Source organism: Empidonax traillii, unplaced genomic scaffold (genome assembly GCF_003031625.1).
Source record: "Empidonax traillii isolate 1590-97213 ecotype Southwest subspecies unplaced genomic scaffold, ASM303162v1 scaffold481:size658601, whole genome shotgun sequence".
Lineage (NCBI taxonomy): Eukaryota > Metazoa > Chordata > Aves > Passeriformes > Tyrannidae > Empidonax > Empidonax traillii.
Genome location: NW_020955674.1, coordinates 304,949 through 328,219, shown reverse-complemented (window position 1 = coordinate 328,219; position 23,271 = coordinate 304,949). Strand labels below are relative to the sequence as shown.

The following is a 23,271-nucleotide window of genomic DNA, read 5'->3' as shown; positions in this document are numbered from 1 at the left end:
GTGCAAACTTGGGAGTGATTTTCTTTATCCAGGCCAGAAACCTGTTCATAGTTTGCTACTTACAGACCAGTAAATTACTTCTTCAAAAAGTTCCTATTTTGATAAATTGGTGTGCTTGTGTGTTTGCACTATATTATGTAAGAGGAGCCTTGTCATCTCATTGAAATAATAAGACATTGAGAGATACCAAGTATTTATGGCTAGATTTAACGATTTTAAAGGAAGGAAATTATTGCAGCCCCAGGGCAACAGTAACTTACATAGTGACAACTTATACATGTTTTATGTGCCTATTTACTTCAATGTTCACTACAAAAGTGTAGTTACCATAGCAATGACCATGTCACCAGATTGCTTTGCTAGTTCTGAAATACAAAATACCCAAATGTCACCTGAACCGTGATTATTTTCTGTACAAGTACTGAAAGTAGAAGTTGAGAGTATCACACACTTTTCTAAACAAACAGTTACACACTGATTTACAGGAGGCTTTATGTTGCAAATGTATCTCGAGTTGTTAGCATCCCTAATATTGTAAATTCTTTGCCACCAAGCTGAAGGAAAGCCTCCCTGACTTCTAATAGCAGAGCCTCCACTTTTATATGCTTAATCTCTAGGCTTCTGTGAAATATTGTTGCCTACCTGCAATATTTCTTGAAAATAATTTGGGATATTCAGGAAGACACTTTATCTGATTTTAAGTGTGAACTCATAAACAAATCTTTTGGCTAATCATAGGTCTTTAGTGTTAGATAAAATAGCAGCACGGGAAGTGGTGTGATTATTATGTGCTGCTTCTTTGACTTTAGAAATGGCAAATTTATAAAGCATTTAGGTAGTAACTTCTATGCCTTTGTGTGCAGCTCATTAACACCAGTAGAACTGAGAAGCCAAGTACTAGATTTTCCAAATCATCATTAACCACAGTGGTGAGTTACCTCAATATGACTTGTGACCGTGGCAAGTGAAAGGTGAAAAGTATCTTACCACAGATCTAGACTGCTTCTTCTTATAGTTGAGTTATGTTTTCTCAGTTGTGAGATGTGAGCTAACATAACATGTACATATAATAATTGTGAATATGGATATTTGAAGCAGAGCAGTTTGTAGGACTGCAGACTTAATCCACCATTTCAGTCATTCTCCTTCATTAAAGACTTGTCTACACAGAAGAATTAATCTGAACTGAGATAGCACATTATTTTTTAAGCACTACAGCTTTAACTCAGATTTTTATTGTGTTCATTTGTGGATAATTTTATGCTGGAACAGGAGTGATTCATTCCTGTTTAACTTACTTTGAAAATGTGTTTAACTAAAGAGGAACAGGGCGCATGAGTTATTGAACAAATATGTCAACACTTGGAGCCAACCATTAGCAATTCCATGTGAAGATGCAAAAGTAAAATTTATTTACTTTCATATAACGGTTGATCTCGTCTTCCTTGCATCGTGTAATGTCAGAATTCTTCCCACAAAGAAGGACTCTCACTTTGCTGGGTAGGGAAGTGGACATGGTGCTGTTAGGTATTACATTTATCTGTAGGAGTTGTAGTGAAGTGCTAGAGAACTACTTTAACTGGGAAGTTTGATCCAACCTGCTTAAGTTCTTGCACTGAAGGTGGAGACCCAGTGGTTCAGATTCCAGCTCTATTTAGCAATGCTGCTGTTTAGACTGTTTAAATGTGATCAGAGACCCCCAGAGGAAAATGAAGTCTTAAATTAGAAAGAAGGACACTTTTTTACACAACATCAATGTTGACTGAAAAGTATGTAAGATTTTTTTTAAAAAAGCCTCTTTCATTGTGTTATAATGCTTAACCATTAATAAGTAATTCTAGCTACTTCAAGTTTTATTTGGATTCTCTCTGTTCTCTATTTCTTTCTCAGAAAAAAACCCTATGGTATTTTTCTGTTTATCTAGGAAGCTAGTGGAATTTACAAATAATCCTCTAAGTGCATAGGTGTACTGTTCAGCAAAAGACATTTGAACTGACCCAGGACAGGCAACCTGCAAAACTAGATGATACAAGTTGCTGGTGCTTCTAGAGGACGTTAAGGTGTGTGATTCGGCGTGAATTACCTTTGCAGGCTGGTAGCTCAGGTAGCTCCGAGACCTCTGTGATGCTCCACTGCCTTCTGTAAACATGCCCAAAGACTTGTAAGGTCTCTGACCCTTGCACAGACATACAGCCACTAGTCCCTATATAATTTACCAGAAAGCCTTCAGCAGTGACCTGTCCATGGGGAGGGTAAGCTCCAGCAAGTCAGTGGAATGTGACCACCCAACCTCATACTGATGGGCAGGTGTGGTGGGAAACTTTGTCCAGAAGGCCCCTTGTCCCTGCAGCTGATGGACTGTGTGACAGATTAAGTCACTCTGTCTATGTCTCACCTCTTTTACCACATACTGCTTTCATAGTCAAAGGTGTGTTTGTTCCAGCTGTGATGTTAAAAAGTGTAACTCCATTTACACCTACAGGGATAGTCTGGCCAGAGTGTTATTTATCATTACTGACAAATACACTCAGTACACAAGGAAACACATGCATCTTGTTTATGGTTAAAGGTGTAATGTGCATTCACGTTTGTTGGCACTGCAACAGCCTTAGGAATAAATCTGCCTCGATTTCTACATGAAGGCTGTCTTTCTCCTGCTAAAATCTGACATCCAGTTCTTGTTCTGTAGCTGCTCGAGTATTGTATTTCTTCTCTGTTCTCTTGCTGGTGCAGCCACCTGGTGTGGGGTGGATTCCATGTGCGTGATGCTCACACACATGCTGCTCTGCTGCCAGAAGCAGAGGACCTAATTTTTTGTGACATGAAAAGAAACTTGCTGGTACAGTACATTACTAAATACTAGAGACTGACTTCATGAAATGGGAACACCGCAGGGGAATCTGGCAAGGAAGATGTGTTTATGTAACTGAATTGAGTGTTGCAACTGCCATCACTTAGTTCCCTTGGCTGCAGTGAGCGAGTTGTGAGAGAAAAACAATCCAAACAGAGATCTTCAGATGCTGAGGGCAGCTCTAATTACTTACAAATAATTAATAAAAATGAAATGCAATATTATTACAAATACCATTAATTTTTATACATGATCATGTGTACCAAGCTCAGTGATAGGGACAGAAACACTCAGGCTTTTGCACTTTTGTTTGAAGTACATATTGTTTGGGTGTCTTCAGCACATTCTGATATCCCAGGGAGATTCATGACACAAGAGTAATTGCACGTAACGTAAACAAGATCTGCATTAGCTGGCTCTTTTACTCAGAATCCTTTTCCAAGTCCAGATGTGTAATGTGTAAATGTTAGTAGAACAGAGTCCTTATGAAGTAGCTTTATCAAATGCAGCTAGTCTTCCAGCAAAATGGAGAAAATATAAATTAACACTCAAGACCTTGGTCAAATCTGGTACATAAAATTTTATGGTTATATTTATGTTCCATATGTGCTTTGGACAAGTGCCATGTTTGTAAAGAACTGCTTCAATATTATTTTTAAAAGTGACACTTTTAGCACAGTATCCTCTGCAAACTGTTCACCACTCACCATGTAAGCCAGCCAGGCTCCAAATAAACTGTTCATTTTCATGGTCTAAACGTAAGATCAAAATGCCTTTTAGAGCATAGTAATTTTCAAAACATGGCACAGTAGATGTCATATGTGACTTTTTGAAGCATAATTCAGAAGAGTTGATTAACCTGAGTGAAACAGGAACATGCATGATATAAAAATCTGACAAGAGATAAGGAATTAGGAAGATTTATGCATGTCTGCTAGTGCCGAATATCTGTTCTGGTGTGTTTATAACATAATTAGATTTTACTATATTATATGAGCACCACATTCCTCGTAGCTCTTTTAGTAAAAAAAGAAACAAACTTCAAAACAAGGAGAATCGACAAATTTGTGCCACTTTTCAGAAGTCTCAGGCTATTCTTTCTTCATTTCCCTAAACCCCTAAATAGCTGTTTTTTAAAATAAAACTTCCAATGCAGCATCTGGTGTGCTGTTATTGCCACTACTATTGCTCTGAAAGCATAGCACTACTGTTTTAGAATGTTCCCATTCATTTGTTATCTGGTATTTGGCCAAAAAAATTATTACTAATATAAGAGAAGGAAGTAAATTTTCAAGAGCCCAAATTGGAATGCAGTCTGAACAAAAGAACAGCACTGCTTTGACCCCACAGCTCTTTTCAAATTTTGCATAAAATGGAGGAGACGAGCATCTTGGAAGAAATCACAGGAATTCTTTGTGTTGGAAAGTGTGAGGCAAACTAAATAGATTGAAATAACTTCTGTTATATTTAAACACAAATGTAATACTACAGGCAGAGGAAAAAAAAAGATTATTTATACTTCTGAACACTTAGGAGGTGTGAGAATTCTGCAGTGAAGGGCTTGAGCAAGTACTTAGCTAAAAATAACCTGTCCAAAACTGAATTACTATTACTATGATTACTAATTTCAGCTTCAGAATAATATGTAGTCTTACATTTGTCATGTAATAAAATAAGAAATATATCAGGTGCAATTTCAGGTTCATTTGCAATATGCTAATATACTCTGAACATATAGTAATGGTTAACAAATATGTAAATGTATATTAAAATATAATGTCAATCTGTTATCTCAGTAATTAAAAAATAGTTGTGAGACAAATCCTAAAATAAATGTCGCGTTTTAAAGACACAGAAGTAGAGGTTAAATGGTAACTGTTCTGAAGTATAGCTGAGGATTAATAAAATGTTCTTTGAGTCTGGGAGTATGTGGAGAATGTGCAAATAGTGGAATCAGAGATGGTAAATTTTTTTTATGCTTATGTACCAAATTTTTTAAACATTATTGCTTGAAAACTATGATAGATTTTTATAATCCTTTGGAATATACCACTGGTGCCACTGGGAGAGTGTCCTTGCTTAGCAGAGATTTAGAGAACAGCTCTTGTAAAAAGAGCACACTTGAAACTCAGAATTTTCTTTCATTCAAATGTTGACCAAATCTTTCTTTTCTCTCTGCATGGATTGAGTCCAAATTTTACTTTTCAACTTGGCTTTAAAAATTTTCTCTGTGAGTTATGAACTGAACTAAAATAGTACATAGCAAATTGTGCAGCAACCTCAGTCATTATACTGAAAGAAAAATCTATTTATACTTTAATATTTTGTAACTAGTGAATATGATATTTTTAAGAGAGAATAGATAAGTCATTGCAATTATATTAACAAAGCAAAATAACTTCATAGTAACAAAAAGATCCATCAGGACTATTTGACATGAATGGTGATGTAACCGGTATGTCTCAAACTAGAGCTGTAGGTCCTTATAACCTTCAAGTGCTCAGAAAACATGAAAGTGGTGATAGGTGGTATTTTAGTGGCTGTGATTCCATTTTAGGTACCTTTTTGTTTTCCTTAGTTAGGGATCTATTAATAGAAATGCTTGCAAAAAACACTGATTTAACCTAGAAGGGTTTGGAGAATGGGGTCATACAGAAAACTGAAACACAGAAGGTTTCAGAGAGGGAGATCATGTTTGTTTTGTCATGATCTGTATATGCATTATTGAAAGTCATGTATGTGTGCGTACATAAAGTTGATTTAACAGGAAAGGCAAATGCCTGACAGGCAAAACCACTATGAAGTCATCTTATCAGTGTTACTGCTGCATATCCAGTGCATCATAGAGCAGAGGATCACACTGAAAGAAAGGGGTTTGAGTAGTTATCCATGTAATAATGCATTGCTAAACTGTGCACTTTCAACAAATAAGTTGTTGTCATAATTATGCTGTTATGTATTAGGTGAAAGATTACTGATCTTTGATGCAGGAATGTAATTTACCGTAATTACATGATCTAATTTGAGGATTTTTTTTTCCTATAGGAATTAATACATATTCATACTTTTTTTTTTCCATCTAACTTTTTTTTTTCTTACAAGCATGGTGTTTTAAAAGTAAAAAGGAGTGCTGAGAATGCTTATAGTTTCATTTCTGTCATAGAAATTCTATATCCCACTTTTCAAAAAAAATTACTTTCCTGTTTGAAAGCATAGTAACAAACCCGACCAATAGAATAGTCATGATCTTTTTATCTAAGCCAGATTTTAAAGGAAAAAGCAATTATAATGAAATGAGAGTTATTTGAATGCATGAAGCAATTGGTTATGGGTAATTTGAATGTCTGCTGCCAAGCACATTCTAACCCACGTGAACCCATTAATGGACTTTCATGTTTCCTTCATCTTTGGTGTTCTTTACTGATGCTAGCAGTCCTTTGGCCTGCAGAAGCTGGATGGAGGATTTTTCCAAGTCTCTGAGAGACTGCTTATTTGTCAGTGCAGAAGTTTGGTCTGGTTCATGACTGTCCTCACCTGCTCCATGGCTGTGGTTAACTGCTTTATTTCTTTAGCTGTTTCTTTTCCATCCTAACTTTTCTGTGATGTCACTGAGATGTCTGAGGGTTTGGAATGTCTGTTGTTTGAGGAGAGAAGACTGAGACCCTCGAGAAGAGGAGGCTCAGGGAGATCTTACAATGCATACTAATGAGAGGCAGTAAATAAGATGGAGGCAGGCTCTTCACAGTGGTGTCCAGGGACGGGACAGGAGGCAACAGGAACAAATTCAACTACAGGAAATTCCACTTAAGCATAAGGAAAAAAACTGTACTGTGATGGTGGTTGAATGCTGGAACAGATTTTCCAGGAAGGGTGTGGAAATCCTTGGAGATATTCAAAATCCAATGGTCATGGGCAACCTGCTTTAGCTGACCCAGCTTGAGGAGTAGGGTTGGACTAGATGATGTTTAGAGCCACTCTGTAGCTTTTGTAATACACTAAAATATGTTGGAATCATATACCTCTTATTCCATTATTTGACTATTCTTTTAATCTCTACTCTGTTTTAGCTGGTCTCAGGTGCAGGATGGCTTCTCATGGAAAAAGAACAAACATACCAAAAAAACACTCATCTTTTAACACTTAAAGATCAGAAGCAGTTAAATTCTAACTTTAATAGATTTTTTAAAAATTTAGTGCAAGAAATTAGCAACTTGTCCAAGATGATAAATAGTGCCTTAGTCACATCTGGAATCAGAGCTCATATTCTACAGTCAGGACCACAGTGATCTAACTGTGGTCAGATTGAAATTTTGTTTTTCCATGCAATGACCATGTTGTGAGAGAGTACTGCTAGTACAGACTGAGAACTAGGTTTTTCTTTCGAAAAAGTAGCTACAGAAAATTTCAGGGAAAAAAATTATCTTGAATATTCATATCTTGACACAGATAAATGGATCATTGAATTAACATTAAACAGCACAAGAAACTCCAGTAAGAATCTTAAAGTCAGCTGGCTTCAAAATTCATTGAAAGGGTAAAATATGTATTTTGAAGATCAGTTAAAAGTTAGTGTTATTGCTAGAAGTTGCAGTGAGCAACTTTATTTTCTTCCTAGAGTTAACAAGCAGAGCCAGCCCAGCACAAGAAGAGTGTTACGTGATGATTGCTTTTTACAGGGTTCCCAATACCAGAGCCTTAGTTATAATTCTAAATGGCTGTGCATGACATCACACTAAACAAAGTATATAAAACAACTCAGTTTCACTACTAAAAATGTGTTACCCCTTTAGCTGGACTAGAGACAAGTCCTGCTTTAAGCCAGCACTTTTAGCACAGTATCTGATTATTCTCTTCATCTGAAATTGCTAGATGAGAATATCTTGTCTGATTTCAGGCTAGTTTGAGTGGTTGCAATCATAGAAGGCTTTGTTGAAAATGATGCAATCTTTTATTTTCATTTGTCACCCTCCAGCCAGAAAGTTAGCACTGGGAGCATCCAGTGAACAGTAATAAAGACTTTAAAAGACCACCACATCTTTTATTTTTATATGCATATAAAACTCTTCTAGCTATTAGTTTTAAGGTATTTGTTTTCATTTTTATTATGTCCTCCCAATTCAATGATGTTTAAGGAATTAGTGGATTTTTTTTCCATCTCCCTCTCTTCTGAGCATGATGCATTTATTTTTAAGGTAGAGACAGACATATTTGTATGGAGAAAAGGTGTCAATGTTGTTCACTCATTTGATGCTTATAATATGTGAGGAGAGACACACATGCAGAGTCACAGGTAGTTCAGTTCTTTAGGTAAGGATGTGAGGTAGATACAAGCAATAGCACTTTATCTATCATAAAATTTCAAAATGGCTCAGAGGCATATCCCTGCTGCAGCTGTTGCAGACCCTGTAATGGCATTAAGCTCTGACTCAGGGTGATTCTTACTCTAGAAGATTCTAGCAGGAACTATAGTTCTGGCAATAATCTGAATAGGAGAATAAATAGCTTGAATATTAATGAATTGTATGTGATACAGACACTCTGGGGTGAACCCAAGCAGGACAGGAAATACGTTTCTTTTTCAATTCTTTTCACACTAGGTTTTTTCAGACAAAACCCTCTGGTACCCTGCCAGAATCCCTCTGAACTTTACAGTTTTAACCCCAAATGGTATTTATATTTGTTCCGATTATTCACTTGAACTGATTGTTATTATTATTTTATATTTTCACCTACTGGGTGAAGGCAGTGTACATATATTTACGAGTGTCTTTAGGATTGCTGGAGCAAGCTGAAATAATATTTTAGGATATGATACAAATTCTTGCTATCTGTCCTTTATGAAGAAAAGCAGTTTTGGGGTCTGGCACTGCTTATGGAAAAAAGATAGAGGGGTAAAAAACACCTTAGTGTTCCTTTACGGTAATCTGCCCATCCAGTTGATGCCAGCTGTGGTTTCTTCAGTAACAACCAGTGAGGGGTAGATGCTGATTCTCAGTGTTGATTCTCAGGCTGTGTGTGGAGTCTGCCCATTCTGTGACCACTTTTATTGATCTTCTCTGAAATGTGAACAGGTGTACAGTACTGACTGAATCAAGGATTAGTCCTCTATGCTTGTCAAACAACAATTAGATTGAAGTATTACATCCATGTACCACATCCCCAAGTATAGCACAAACCTGCTCAGTTGTAGCAGAATTTCACCATTTGTTTCAGAAAATGTGCTGTGTGGTTCTTTTGTCTTCTGTTTCTCAAACTTTTTATGACCCATAATTAAGCAACTGTCTTTGGGGAAAAGAAAACAAAAAAGAAATAGCATAAAATGGCATTTGCCTCTTGAGCCCTTAATGCCTTTATAAATGGGCATTTTTTAATAAAGGCATACACGTTTATATTGCCTTTACACAGTGCAGTGTAATAGTTGACCTTAAGGCAATTCCTGTCTAAATTAGACTGCAATGACATAAAAGGCTGGATAGGGTTTTGAGTAACTGTTGATAACTATTTAGCACTGAATGAAGAGGAACATATGTGTCTTACCACTAACCACAATAAATGTACTGTTGGCACTAAAGGTTAGTGATCCAGCTGGAACTGTGTCCTGTAGACTTTCCATCCATTCATTTTAAATAATAGCAGCCATTTGTTGAAGTCATTTTCTCGACTGATCATCAGAGGGTCTTCAGCAGAATCTACCTCTGATTCCCGAGGTAGGTCAGGATCATCGTTACCCCAGCTTTGACATTACCCCTGTTTGCATTGTATGAAAGTACTTGTAGTACTTGTATGCTGCTAATTCATCATGTTAAGAACTGTGGTTTTGCTATGATACCGATGTATGTGTGTATCTGTGCATGTATTATTTTCTTAAAATTGAGAAAGGTAATAAAATCAGATATAACTTAGTTTGGCTCTGTGTAGCATATACAGGAAAGGGTGGTATAAAGACAGATCATATTGTTGCACATTTACAGGCTTCCTTAAATACCTGGATTTGATAAAAGAGCACCCCACCAACTGTGTCATGAAGTTAGTGGGTGTATTTATGACATCTTTGTTATAATTCAAAGGCAGCAATTAAGAATCCATCGTCCTTTCTGTGCCTTAAGCTCTGTTTCCAGGGTCATATTTAGCATAAACTGGCTTGAAGCTGGGAGAGTGAAAAACATGGACTGGCACAACTCATTAGTCCCCTTAAAAACTAACTTAGCTCCTGCACTGTGACCAATGTGTTATGAAGGAAGTACCAAAAGAAGGGCACATGATGATCTTGAAATTTCATTCTTCGTGACTTATCTTCCAACAAAAAAAAGAGGGAGATTTTAACAAAAGATGTCTTTTTTTGACCCATATTCAGAATTACTGGGCACAACAGATACTGTTGAAACCTGAGGTTTCTGGTACCTGTGAAGTATATAAAACAAGGGTATAGCTCTGAAAGCACAGAATATTATGAGGAAGCTCCTTGTTAAAGACAGGGAAAGATGATAGAAGGGATGAAGAGATACAAAGGACAAATGTGCTTACTTAAGGAAAGGTAAACTATGAATGTTAATTATAGTAAAGGAAAAGACTTTCATGTCTCTATATTGCAATGAGACAATAATACATTATTGGGGGGGTGGTGTTTGGTTTTGTTTTTTGTACAAATCTACTGTCCTTTGGAAAATAATGGAAAAAAGATGTTTCAGAAATATAAATCTTCAGCACCTACCTCTATATTCCCATATGTTTATTTCAGTTGTCACTCATTTAGATAACAAGAGTTTAGTGTTGGAGATTTTTGAAACTAACTTTGTTGCCACAAACAACACAATCTGTAGAAAAGCAAGGGAGGATGTAAAGAACGCAAAGTTATGCCAGGATCGGAGCTGAACTCATCAGTGGGATGGATAGTAGTAAATGGTTATACTGAAGAAAAAGGGAATTATCTGAGGGAGATTACTGTAACCTTAAGTGTGTTCAAGGAAACAATGTAAATGGAAGAAAACTAACAATCCGTGCTTCTGAAATGTAGGAAAGGAAGGAAATGTTTAAGATTTATTTATGGAAGTTTTTAGCAGTTCAGAAAGATTTGTAAGATACAGTGTTGGAAGTACTATTTAAATTCTAATCAGACATGGTTGATACCAGTAGGAATGGTCCCATCAAATGCAGACATGAAGTCTATGGTCCTCATAGTCATTTACTATTTCTCATTGAGTGAGTCCACTCAAGTTTGCTTTTCTATTTCTTTTTACTGTTATGCACTCTGCTCTGCACTGAGCTGCAAGGATCATCCTCTGTAGTTACACATAACTCTATGTGTGTGCTGGCTTGAGATTACATTGATTCATGGGCTGGTCTGAACCCACTGAGTCACAGATTTATTATGCAGAAAAAGAGGATGATATTCCTGAATAGGGTATATTTTGGGTAATTCAGGAAGTTTACAGTTAATGCAGTAGGAACTCCCTCAAAACCTGTCAGTAATCTCCCAATTAAATTAGAAATAGTAAATCAAATCCAGGGGGTAGTACTGTAATATATGAGTTGAGGTTATTCTATGAGATATGTTCTCTACCAAGAAGGATGACAAGGGAGGGATTAGCTTCAGTGTCCCCTGCATTTGCTTTCATTTGTAATTATGGGAAATGCATTCAGTGTACAAGGGTATCATTGCTGTCCTGCTGTTTTATCATTTCTTTATGAGATAATGTTGATTTCGGCAATGAAATGCAAATTTAGTTTACAGTGCTCCTTTTTTTTTCCATATAAAGGTTAAAATGTAGATAATAATGTTGGTGGTGCTTTTGAAACCTCCTTTGTCAGCTAATTTTGGCAATACATGGTTTTAAATGCTCTGCAATGCAACTGCCTGAGTTTTATGTTGGCCTACATGAATTAATTTTAACCCAACATGCATTTGTTACCATTTTGGCTTTAGTTTGATCAAGTAATCATAAAGCCTTGGTACCAACAAAAAAAATTTTGGATGTGTCAAGAATATTTAATATATGACATGCCTTCTGTGTCTCATGGCAAACCAAACATGAGATTATTGAAGTTGAGCCATCTTAACTCTATAATCATAAAAGTCTCTTAACGCAGGGGGCTAACAAATACTCCTAGGAATGCAGATGCTGATGCTGATGGATTCTGTGTTTGGAGGGTATGTTTCTGTTTATTTATAAGCAAATAGTTTGTATTGCTGGTGATAAAAGGGCTCAGAATTTTAACAAGTCCTGTTAAAATTAGCCTGTGTGTAGATTATAAACAGCTCCTTTTACTAAATGCTGGGAGTCCGACCACAATAAAATACATGCAAGAATAGAAATAGTTTTCAGCTGGGACTTCAGCAGCAATAAAATACGTGCGAGAATGGAAATCGTTTTCAGCTAGAAAGCAAATTCAACAAAACAGCAAGGCCAGACCTAACGGAAGTTGTCTTTTTTATTGTTATCTCTTTAATTTGTCTCGCTTTCCTGTGTAAACTGCTCACTATTATGCAAAGAGAGGGTGTGTGTTAACTTTGGTGACATTGTGTTACTGCCATTAAGTAACGTTGCACACAGGCTCTTTCAGAATGACTGTACTTAGGATATTTTCCCCCCCTAAATGACATGAGTCAAATGACATTTCACAACTAAAGCCAAATCCCATTTCTACTTTAGGTGGTACAACAATAAATTTGCTGTCACGGTTAGTAAAAAGATTATATAGAAAAAGGAGTATGAGTTTTTAATATATTGTATGAAAGAGTGAAAAGCTAGGGAGAGGGTTTTATGAAATGAGATATTCAGTTGTAGACAATAACAGAAAATAGCTCTGAAAATGCTGAGTTGGAGTAATGAATGAATAATGTTTAAAGTTTATCAAAACTGAAAGAACTCTTGATGAGAAATGAAGCCTCCTAAGAAAATTCTGTTCTGTCGCTGTTTTGCTTTGCTGTTGTCGCATGTCACACATGAATGAAAATGCTGCATTCTCTGGGGAGCAGTAAAGCTTCTGTGTAGGTTGTTTATTTCCTTAATCCCTCCTTCTTCGTGATTTTCAATGTCAGATATAAAATGGAAAGCCTGTAAATATAGTGATTATCATACTGATTATCACCTGCATCAGGGAACGCCCCGGCTGGCCGCTGTAACCCGAGCAGTCTCCACATGTTACAGCCACTTAGATTTTAACCTGACTACTTTATTAGAGACGTGAAGCTCAGTATGAGGTGCCCTAGGGCTGCACAGATGGGTTCTGCTTGTTTCCTGTTCTCACTGTTATTGTGAATAGATACTAAAAGGTTCTCATCGCTTTTATCTGGTTAATTTACTTTGAACTGTCCCTAGCATTCAGAGCCTGCCTCACATTTCTCAGCGCTTTGCAAACACCAAACTGTAGAATCCAAATGTGTGTTTTGAGCTTTATTAGCTTTTTTTACTGGAAGGGCCTTAATTCTTAAAGGGATCTCATTCTGAGAGAGGCTGATTTTTAGGGGGCTGTAGGCACAGTCCTTACTGAAATAAGCTGCTCAGGAGTTGTTCTGAGGTTCAGTTGATGGAAGAGAAGAAAATTAAGATTGCTGTTGTTCTTTGGCGTGTTCAGACACCCTGAGATTAAAGGTCAACTGCAGGAAAATCTATGATTGTATGCTAGCTGCCATTATTCATGTAGCCAGGCAGCAGACCAGGCTAAAAGATGACGCTCTAACAGGAGAATCTGAAGACGAGATACTTTTTAACAAATGTGCAATCATTTATCCCTTCTTGTGGAAGGGCCAGGTCTTTCAAACCACATGTGCTATGCATGGGTGCCCCAGTACAGCAAATGAAGATGAATTCTCTCAAAGCTTCACACACAAGAAAGCACCATTTCACTGGAATAGTTTTTATTTCTTGTACTGGTGTCCCATTTCCCTGCCAGACAATATTTTAACACAGATGTTTACGTCCTGCTGCACTAGGATTTTAAAGAAATCCCCTTAGGACAAATCAGTGTGACTTCCTATTTCAATTACAGGACCAAAAACCTGAGGTTAAAGAAGTTATTTGGCTACAAGACATAATTTTTAGGCACTTTTCTTATTCTCTTCCTCCTTATCACTCCTTTATTTCTCTTTTTTTTTTTTTTTCCCCCGTGTCACAGTCCCATTTGAGGCTTTCTTGATTGTGTTGCGGTTCATTGTAAGTGCATCACTTCAGAGTGGAAGCTTGCAGGCTCCTTTTTTCATATGAGCATAGGCTTTGTTAATCACATGCTGGTTTAGGAAAACACTGCATGATATCTTTGAACCCTACACTCCTTCTTGACAGCCAGGCTAGCAAATGTCATTGCCTGTGTGATGTACAAGAAGGGATTCAATTGTAAGTAAATTGTCAAAGTGGCTAACCTTGCCCGCACCCAATTGTCAGGACCATGATTCAGTTTTTCTGTCAACATCAGCTAAGGCTAACCCGGTCAGCCTTATGTTTCTGCAGTGAAGCAGCCTGAGGAGTTGTGCTTTTCAGCTTATCACATTTTATTAACCTCAACTTACTGTTGTTATAATCAATTGTACCCACATCCAATTCTTCTATTGCCCCCAAATTGACAGATAGTATAGGTCCACAAGTATGTATTTTCTGCATCACCAAAACCTCATGGAGGGACCCTGGGCTCGTTTGGTATGGTAGTTATTTTTGTTTAGTTGGATTAACTCACCATTTTGGCTCGAGATTATCTCTCAGTTAGTATCAGTTGGCAAAGATAATCTGGAAGAATGCAAGTTAAAACAGAGACTTTTAGGGGTTTCTGCAATATTTCCAATGTTAAGGTAGAAAGTGAGTAAAGGAGAAACATTGCTCTTGTCTTCCATCCCCTTACTTTAATTTCAAAACAGATTTTAATTGCTCCAATTAATATAAATAAGACATGAGGGCATTCTGATACCCTGATGTTTCCTCTGTTCTTTCAGGAAAAGAACATAGTTAAATTGCCTAAAGCAGTGATTAAGACATCAAGAGTATTTTAAAATGTTCATCTGATTCTACCACAAGGGTTCGAGCACATTTTGTGATCCTGCTTTTTTAATGCACTGTAGATGACAAATGATTTTTTTAAATGGCTTGATAACATGTGTGCCATACATAAATGGAGATGCGATACAATTTCAATTAAAAATATGTCTGAAGGGTGTTTGTCTGGATTTGAAGTAGTGGTTTCCTAGTCAAAGTCCTATCTCCAGAAGTAACTTTCCTCGCTTGAAAAAAAAAAATATTGTACCTTCTTTATTTGAACTTGTGAAATGTGTTGACATTGTACTGTTGTTGGGCTTGAGGGAAGGAGGGGGAAGCTTTTGGTGCGACTATCAGAATCGAACAACTGTATATGGCTATATTGAGATAATCATGTAAAAGGAAAACTGACTGAATGAGTTTCAAAATGTGTTATTTCTTCATTATCTAGCACTTTATAATTAACTGTTCTTTTTTTATTATTTCAGGAAGCTGCCACTTTTGCTAGAGAGCAAGGCTTTGAGGTGAGTTAACCCACAATTGCACACTAAACAGATCCTAAAGGTTTTTTTCTTGCTGATAATGAAGTTCTTTTGGACAATGATTGATGTGCTATTATACTCTCCAAGCCTCGCAGCGGTTGCCATGGAAACTTGGCAGTCGTCATGGTTTCTTTGTTCTGCCAGCTCAGTGTTATGACGCACTCTGCTAGGTCTGCACCCAACATCGCCTACAGATGTTATTTATTGAATTTTGAAAAGCCTCTTGGGAAGCCGAGAGGTTGGGCACGGTTTCAAGCTGCCTCTGCAGATATGGGACCTGTCAGTTTGTTCAGTTAAAAAGCTACCTCATTAGCTGCATTACACTCCAGAAGGATTCACTGCTAAAGCAGTGGTGAAGCAAGACTAAATAGTGAAATATAACACCGCTTAAATAACTTAAACCCTGCCATATGCGGATTATCATTATGCAAATGAATTTTAGAAAGGTTGTATATAAAATTGTTAGGTACTGATTAATGTAAACCATGCTTCTACAAAGAGCTTCTTTTAAAAAGGGTAGTGTGGAATTTGTGTTTCAAAACATATTCGAGTTGGTGTTTTCCATCTGTACTCTAAAAATGTCTGATCCTCTACTTTCTTGAAGTAAACACTGTTGATTTTACAGTGATTTTCAGAGCTTTTGATTTCATCTTCTCAAGGTATTTATTTGACTAGTACCACCCATTGGCTACATTCAGATAGCTTAATCTGGAGAGCCCTCAGCTATTGGTCTCTCATGCTGAATTCAAATAGGCAGGTTTTAAATACTATAATTAATGTGACAAGGCTTGTGCTAATTTTGCAGATAGTAAGTGATCTTACTGAAATCTAAATTGCAGAACTGAACACACATAAATCCTTTTGCATGTTTTTTTCCACTGGAATAAGACCCACCTTAATTGATTTGTTTGCAGTGTAAGAGAAGAGATAGTAGTTTGACTGCTCAACACCCTTTTTGCATAAATAATAGAAGCCGCGCGATTCAAACTGCGTCACTTTAAGAATGTGCCACTTGTGTGTGTGGATTGTTGCATATAAAAAAAACAGGGAAAGACTGACAGCTTTTGTTCTACAATTTAGATTTCTTTAGAGCCGTACATCAGCAGGTACATCAATGCCATCACTGTTTTAGATATTAAACTGTGGGCTGTCCCATTTCATTTTATGTTTCCGAAATTCATGTGGCTGCTTTGCAGAAATCAGGACTTTTTATCACTGTCAATTTTCATTTGTATAATCTGTATTCTTAAGCATAAAAATACACTTTGAGTTTATACTAGCAAATGAATGAATTTCACAGATGCCTCCAAAATATGAAGCATAAGGAATTATTGGTGCCCTCTGGTAGCTAGACAGTAAAAAGAAAGGAAGTAGTGTATTAAGTCTACCCATTCTATATTTTTATTGCCCCCTTGAGCTAAAGACTTTGAATGTGCCTGGTTTAAATTCAGCTCTAGTGACAAACTGCTTTTGCTGGTGTCTGCTAACTACCGTCATATTAACCTTTCCATTAGTGCTTGCTTAGAGATTTTAGCACAGTTCCTCCTGAACATCCTAAATCTGCCACATTTGATTACAGCATATCAGTAAAGTGCACAATGATTATGATCTTATCTCTTATTACCCCCTTGCTTGGCAACGACTCACATGTCAAGTTTGCTGACAGAGATGTGTAAAACTTGATAAGCATCCACAGTTGTGTTCTCCCATTGTGCTGTGGAGGCAAAAAAAAAAAAAAATCACACTTAAGTATCCTACAAAAACCTCAGAGAAACTTCAATTAGCCTTTCAATTAAACCCCAGAAAAGTTTCCAACAACTCTCAAAAGCTTGAGATATTGATTCTGTGATTGAGAATAAATAACTGGTAGAAATGGCAAAGTAAAGGAAAGGACTTGATTGACCAGGGCAAAAAATAAGAGGATGTTTATCATAGAAGTAATAAAAAGTTGCTGGTGGCTGCAGTTGAATTGCCACCTGGAATTTTTTAATCAGAAATATTTTAGCATAAAGAATCAGTTGTTCTACCTCAGAGTAATTTTAACAGTTTTGTGTACTAAATGCATCTCTTAAACATGGATTGAGATAAGTGTATCTGAAACAGTTTTTGAAAAGAAAAAAAATTAGTTACAATTTAAGACAACTTCAGGAAAATATACACCTTTTCTGAAGAAATATAATCCTGTCATAGACAGGAGAAGACACTTCAGTGACAGAATCTGGTTTTTTTCTTTGAAAGAGAAAGTACACTGAAAGAAATTTTTATGTTTCACTTTACCAACAGTTAGTTTTCCATTGTACTTTTCTGAAATACAAGGTATTTTTGTAAAATCAGTCACTATATTTGAAGACCATTATTTCCTTCACTTTATCTTCTGACCAACACTTACCTGTAATAATCAGAAGTAGAACATTATTTCTGATGTAGTCTCTTCCTGGAGAGTGTCAGTGTGGGGTTTAGGGGTTTTTTTGTGAATTTCACGTCCTATGACATTTTAAAACTATTAAACAATGTCTGCAAAGACAGTGCTTCATCCTAATTGTACGTTGCAGTCATCTCAGTAATCCATTATAGCAGTCACAATTTTTATCCCAGGGAAGCTCTCAGACTTGGTTTCCATTGAAGTGATAGAATGGTTGCCAGTATATTTTAACTGGATGTTTCCAATACATTTCAGATAACAAAGCTTTATGAGGTTTTGTTTTTACAAAAGGAGAACTTGCTGCTTCTTCTGTGTGGGAATTAGGAAAGCAAAATCATCCTTTAAATGTAATACTTAGGGTTCAATTCTGTCTGTCAACCGAAGAAGGAAAACAAAGTGAATGGAACAGTAGGTATCTAAGGCCTTGGTAGCGTGACTTGCTTGGTAGCATGGTAAAATGACTTCTCTTGTTAGAGGTAGAGGTCTCCTCCTGCGTACATATTGGCTGGGGAACAAAATCAGAGTTTTTGCATCCTGAACCAGATTTAGGTCTTCAAGTTAACAAGGTACACTGCACAGATCCACTGTTTTCAATGGTTTCAGTGGCCTGTTTAGCTCAGGGCTGTGGCAGTCCCAGCTATTGGGTATCTGTTCAGAGGCAGAAACCAGAAGACCTGGTTTGTCTAGCTTAGCTTTTCACATATTTTGTCTGATCCTGGGATTTCTGATGTGCTTTCTTCACATGGGAATATTCCACTTACTTGCTGGAATGAATGCCACATGTGAGTTTTTTCAGTTGCAGCATCAATAGGCAAATCATGCTTTAGTGAGATTTGTATGACAGCTTTGTTAAATCAGATTCAAGTATATAATTGGATATGTTTGATTATCCTGTGAATTTGGGGCACATTATTGAGGCTTTAGGACCACAAACCAGTACAGTTGTATCAGCCATGTCCGTAGACACAGGATGTGTAAGAAAGTCTCAGTAAGTGGACAGGTACGAGTCAGTGCAAAATAAATATTATACATATATATATTATATTATTTGAAAATATTACATACATTCTGAACAGAAATAGGAAATGAAAACATTTCATGATGTTTGCCTGACAATGAAATAAGAGGCATAGTACCTCTGCAGTCTTAAGTTGTAAATATTCACATATTGTATAAGGTCACAGTCGTACCTTCAAAATACATCATAATGGTAAAATGGAGATATATTGTGCATAAGTTGAAGCCTCCTCAACACTGACGTTGAAGCTCTTCCACTAAATAAGCTCTATTTTATTCTCTTCCTTTGAAAAAATTAGTATAGAAAGTGATTTTGTCTGAAAACGGTCAAGTTAATTTTCACAGAAAATGCTATTCAGTTACTTTTAAAGCCTTCACAGTCAGACACAAATCTCCAAATCACTCTGTCTGGAAATTTCTGCTTTTTTTGAAAAATTACCTTTTCCTCCTAAATACCTTCCTTGTACCTATGCTTTACATCCTTATTATATATTTAATTCTTCCTGAAAATATTTGTGCTTTTTGCTTTCTTTCCCTGTCTACTTTATTTCATCCTTTACCCTCATTCTTCACTAATCTCTTTCCTCAGGGTCCTCTCTTCGTGTAAGTTAATCTTTATTCTTCCTTAAGCTGAAGAAATCATCTTCTGATCATGCCGTTTTCTCCTATTATAACTTCATCATTTTCCTTTCAAAATTCAACGTGCGTGTAAATACATTGCACAAATATCTTCAAGCTCTTTGATTTCTGTGCCTGTTTTACTCCACTGTAAATATGCCTAATAAAGTCACCAGTACCCACTTCCAACTTAGCAAAAACTAAACACCTCTCTCCTGTTTCCTTTGATCTTCATGATGATTTATTGCAGTTTCTAGTTTGTGGATCTCTTAATTATCAAGGCCTGAAATATTTCAGTATTTAGGTTAACCTTCAGAATCCTACATATTACCAAGCTGGAGGGCTGTATTCTACATTCATCCCCTGTTCAACAGCTTGTGCTGCCAGCTGATACTTGCTGTTCTTAAACCTCTTAAAAAGACATTTCAAAACAGAGTAGCAGCAATTTCAATGCTTTTCTCTGGCATCTTTAAGGGACTCATCACCTTCTGAGAATTAGGGATAAGATGTCCCCTTTTTACTGTCCTCAGTCCACACAGAGGGGGTTCAAAGTTCTTCACTTCTCTGATGGAAGACATTGCCTTCTGAAAGCTTTGTTAACTGTCTAAGCAGGAGGAAGGAAGAAATAACACAAGTGAGAGCATCGTATATGGAAATTAAAAGTATGAGAGAATTTTAAAAAGAGATAAAGAGGCCACTAAGTAAGGGGAAACTATTTTCATGTTTTCCAAATGTGTATAAATCAATGGGCTCTCTGACTACCAAAGTTGGGGAAGAAATTAAAGGGAAGCTAAGAGTGTTGCAGAAGGGGTACGTAATTTTCACATCAGTGTGTGTTGGTAAATATATAGCCCAGGGGTATTCTCTGTCTATAGGAAAGATGAAGTGCTGGAAGAACAACAAAAAAAGAAAAACAAAAAAAAGCAGGTAACCAAGACAGACTGATATGCAGATTATAGTTCCTGAAGCATTTACCTGACCTTCTGATGAAAAATAATCAGTCTCTTGTCAAAATGGCACATGCTGTACCTGGGTTTCAAAACAACACTATATGCTGATTTTGAAAGATATAAATCAATTTAATAATAATATAAAATAATTGTAGCAACTCTGGTAAATTACTTGAAACTCCTCCGGACAGCTTTGAAAATGAACTCTATTCAATATGTGATAGTGTTAAAAAATGAGTTTGGATTCATAAGGAACAGTACACAGAACAATGAGAAAGTACTGTTACATTTTCATATATTCAACACTGGCCCTTCACCACATTTCACTACAGTTCCCTGTACACAAGAGCAAACTGGGAAAATAGTGTGGTGTTGTTTAACACAGATATGAATAAAGTGAGACACAGTAAGTAGCACTAGTACAGAATAATGTTAGGAAATAAAAGAAGAAAAAAAAGGAAAAATACATAAATTATTGAAAGAAATAGATTATATATACCAAAGTTTATTTGTAGAACTTAATGACTTGAGATAAATCTGACAACAGAAGCTTCCCATATGGCATTATAAATGGGTTCGATGTTAACCCAAGTAAATATAGGAATACGTATATTTAGATTAGATTGAAAACTAAGTCAATTAGAAATTGAAATTCTTATGTTTCAGATCATAGGGCAACAGTGATAACAGAAAGTATAACACTGTAATGACAAGTTGTGTTGTTAGAATTTCGTGCATCAGTTCTAACATTCCAAGCTTGTTGCTGTCAAAGACACTGGGTGGACGAGAGGTTTAGTTCGGTATGCCAGTGTGTCTGTTCCTACCCACATGCACAGGGAAGTACAACATCCTTTTAAAGTGAAGATGTCTGAAACTTTTGCACTTTAGCCGTGTTTCAGAAAATGGGTGATGTTCTGTGCCCCACTGAATATACCTTTTACACTTTGCTTCTCTGCATCTCAGTTGTGCAACCAGTGGGCACCCTGGCTGCACACCCTCTCAGGTGCTGCAGTCTACAGTTTACTTGATGAGACCAGTTATTGTAGGGAAGTTTGAGAAACAGTATTTGTAATCCTGCTGAAATCAGAGGGATTATAGTAGTATAAAACCTGGCTAAATTGGATGAAAATCAGGCTCAGAGTTTATCCAAAGTATTCTCTTACCAATTTTATTTTTAATTTTATGATAGGTAGGGTTAGAATCCAGTCAGCAGCAAAGAAACCCACTAATTGCTCATTAAGAAATGCTCTTTAAGTCCTTTGTTAGCTTTGCAGTTTTGCAGCACTTGGAATAGCTGAACTATCATTATCAAGATTAAAAACAGTGGCCTCATAGTACTACATAAACCCTTCAGAGAATGAGGTATTCCTCCTTTTAGAAATCTTCCTCTACTGACAATAAAGTCTATTTTATACCTAGCTGTAAGAAAATAAATCTTTGATCTGCTAATAAAGTTCTAATCTCTCACCACTCTAGTATGCTGGTAACAAGAATTCTCTTTCTCTCCGTGAATAGACTGAAGACATAAAAGAGATAGCCCGGAAGACACAAGCCCTGCCGAAGGTGAACACTAAAAGGCAGCGAATCGTGATCTTTACCCAGGGGAAAGATGACACTGTAATGGCTACAGGTATATTTTTCAAATCTCCCTTGTCACTCACAGTAAATATTCCAGTTAAACAATTACAAGTTGTGGTTTTACAAATTCAGACTGTTAAATGATAGTCAGAGCATTTGCCTTTTGATGTTAGTCCATATTTCTCATCTTTAATGCTTTTAATTGTTTTAAGATTCTGAATTTAAAAAGTTAATACTTCACAAGAATGCCTGAGAATTTAGTTATGAACATCTTAAGTTCTTTTTTTATAACATAGATCTAAAATATTGATCCAGTTGGTTTTACTCAGATTTTTATGACTTGAGATTTTATCTGTGTAGCCATCTTTGCTGCAAACAGGAATACACTATGCCTGCTGAGAACAGCTGTGCAACAGTGTAGTATATTTAAACATTTGTGAAGAGGAGGAAGTGAAATCCAGTACTAAGTGAATTTCCAGGCTTTTTTGCTTTGAGCAGAAAGTCTCACTTTAGCTTTTCTCAGCCGTCTGCTCTTCAATTCCCAAAGGAGTACGTGGGAAAAAGGTGTTCTAGCAGGGATACAAGTAGTTTCTGCTGTCTAAATTGATGATGTACGATGCACAGATTTAAGCATTATAAACATGACTGCCTACCTTTTGACAGTCTCTTTAATTCTGTCCACCTTTGCTTCTAGACTAAATAAAGCTATTAAAAACATGTGCTGTGGCAAGCCATTTTAGTAGTTCATTCCTTCACAAGTTAAGTTATTAGTCAGGGCTGAATTCCTCCTTTGAAAATCAAGTGAAGTTGAGGAAGCTTTGCACCTGAGGGACTGGTGCTTACTCATACAATATTTGCCTCGAAATCAGAATTGGCTTCAGACTGTGGCTGCAGGGCCAGGCACTAAGTAGGTATGTCACTGCTATATAGATCATTCCTAGCAGCAATTTGAATGATTTCTCCAATAGTTTGCTGCTTCCCCTATTTTGTTAGCTACAAACTGTTTTAAAGGAAATAGAAAGCAGTCATTGAGAGCTGGGTATGTGTATCTCACTGAATGATGATGGAAGTGTTCCTCCCAGAAAGTTAATGCATAACGTGAATGGCCCATATGGAGGCACTCCCCTCGAGTGTTGTACAGTTGGCTGAGAAACAGCAATATAGAAATGTTTTTATACATGAGCTAGTAATAATGTAGTAAACCTAAATCTTATGTGTAACCCTCCTGTGCTCTTATTTAATTTTAACTGAGTACTTTTTTATTCTTTAAACTGGAGTTGTTAACAAATCCATTAATCCCTTCTTTGATATTTTTACAACTGGGAGCTTA

General features: G+C 36.6%; 1 protein-coding gene across 3 annotated transcripts in view; it reads left to right on the top strand.

The window, feature by feature from the left end:
• ADK (adenosine kinase) overlaps nt 1-23,271 on the top strand; it is a 274,114-nt gene that overhangs the window by 210,646 nt on the left and 40,197 nt on the right. For all 3 annotated transcript variants that reach the window (XM_027896130.1, XM_027896128.1, XM_027896129.1), the window contains 2 exons: nt 15,303-15,338; nt 21,879-21,993. In XM_027896130.1, the coding sequence (XP_027751931.1) occupies nt 15,303-15,338; nt 21,879-21,993 (151 nt within the window). The remainder of the gene's footprint in view (nt 1-15,302; nt 15,339-21,878; nt 21,994-23,271) is intronic.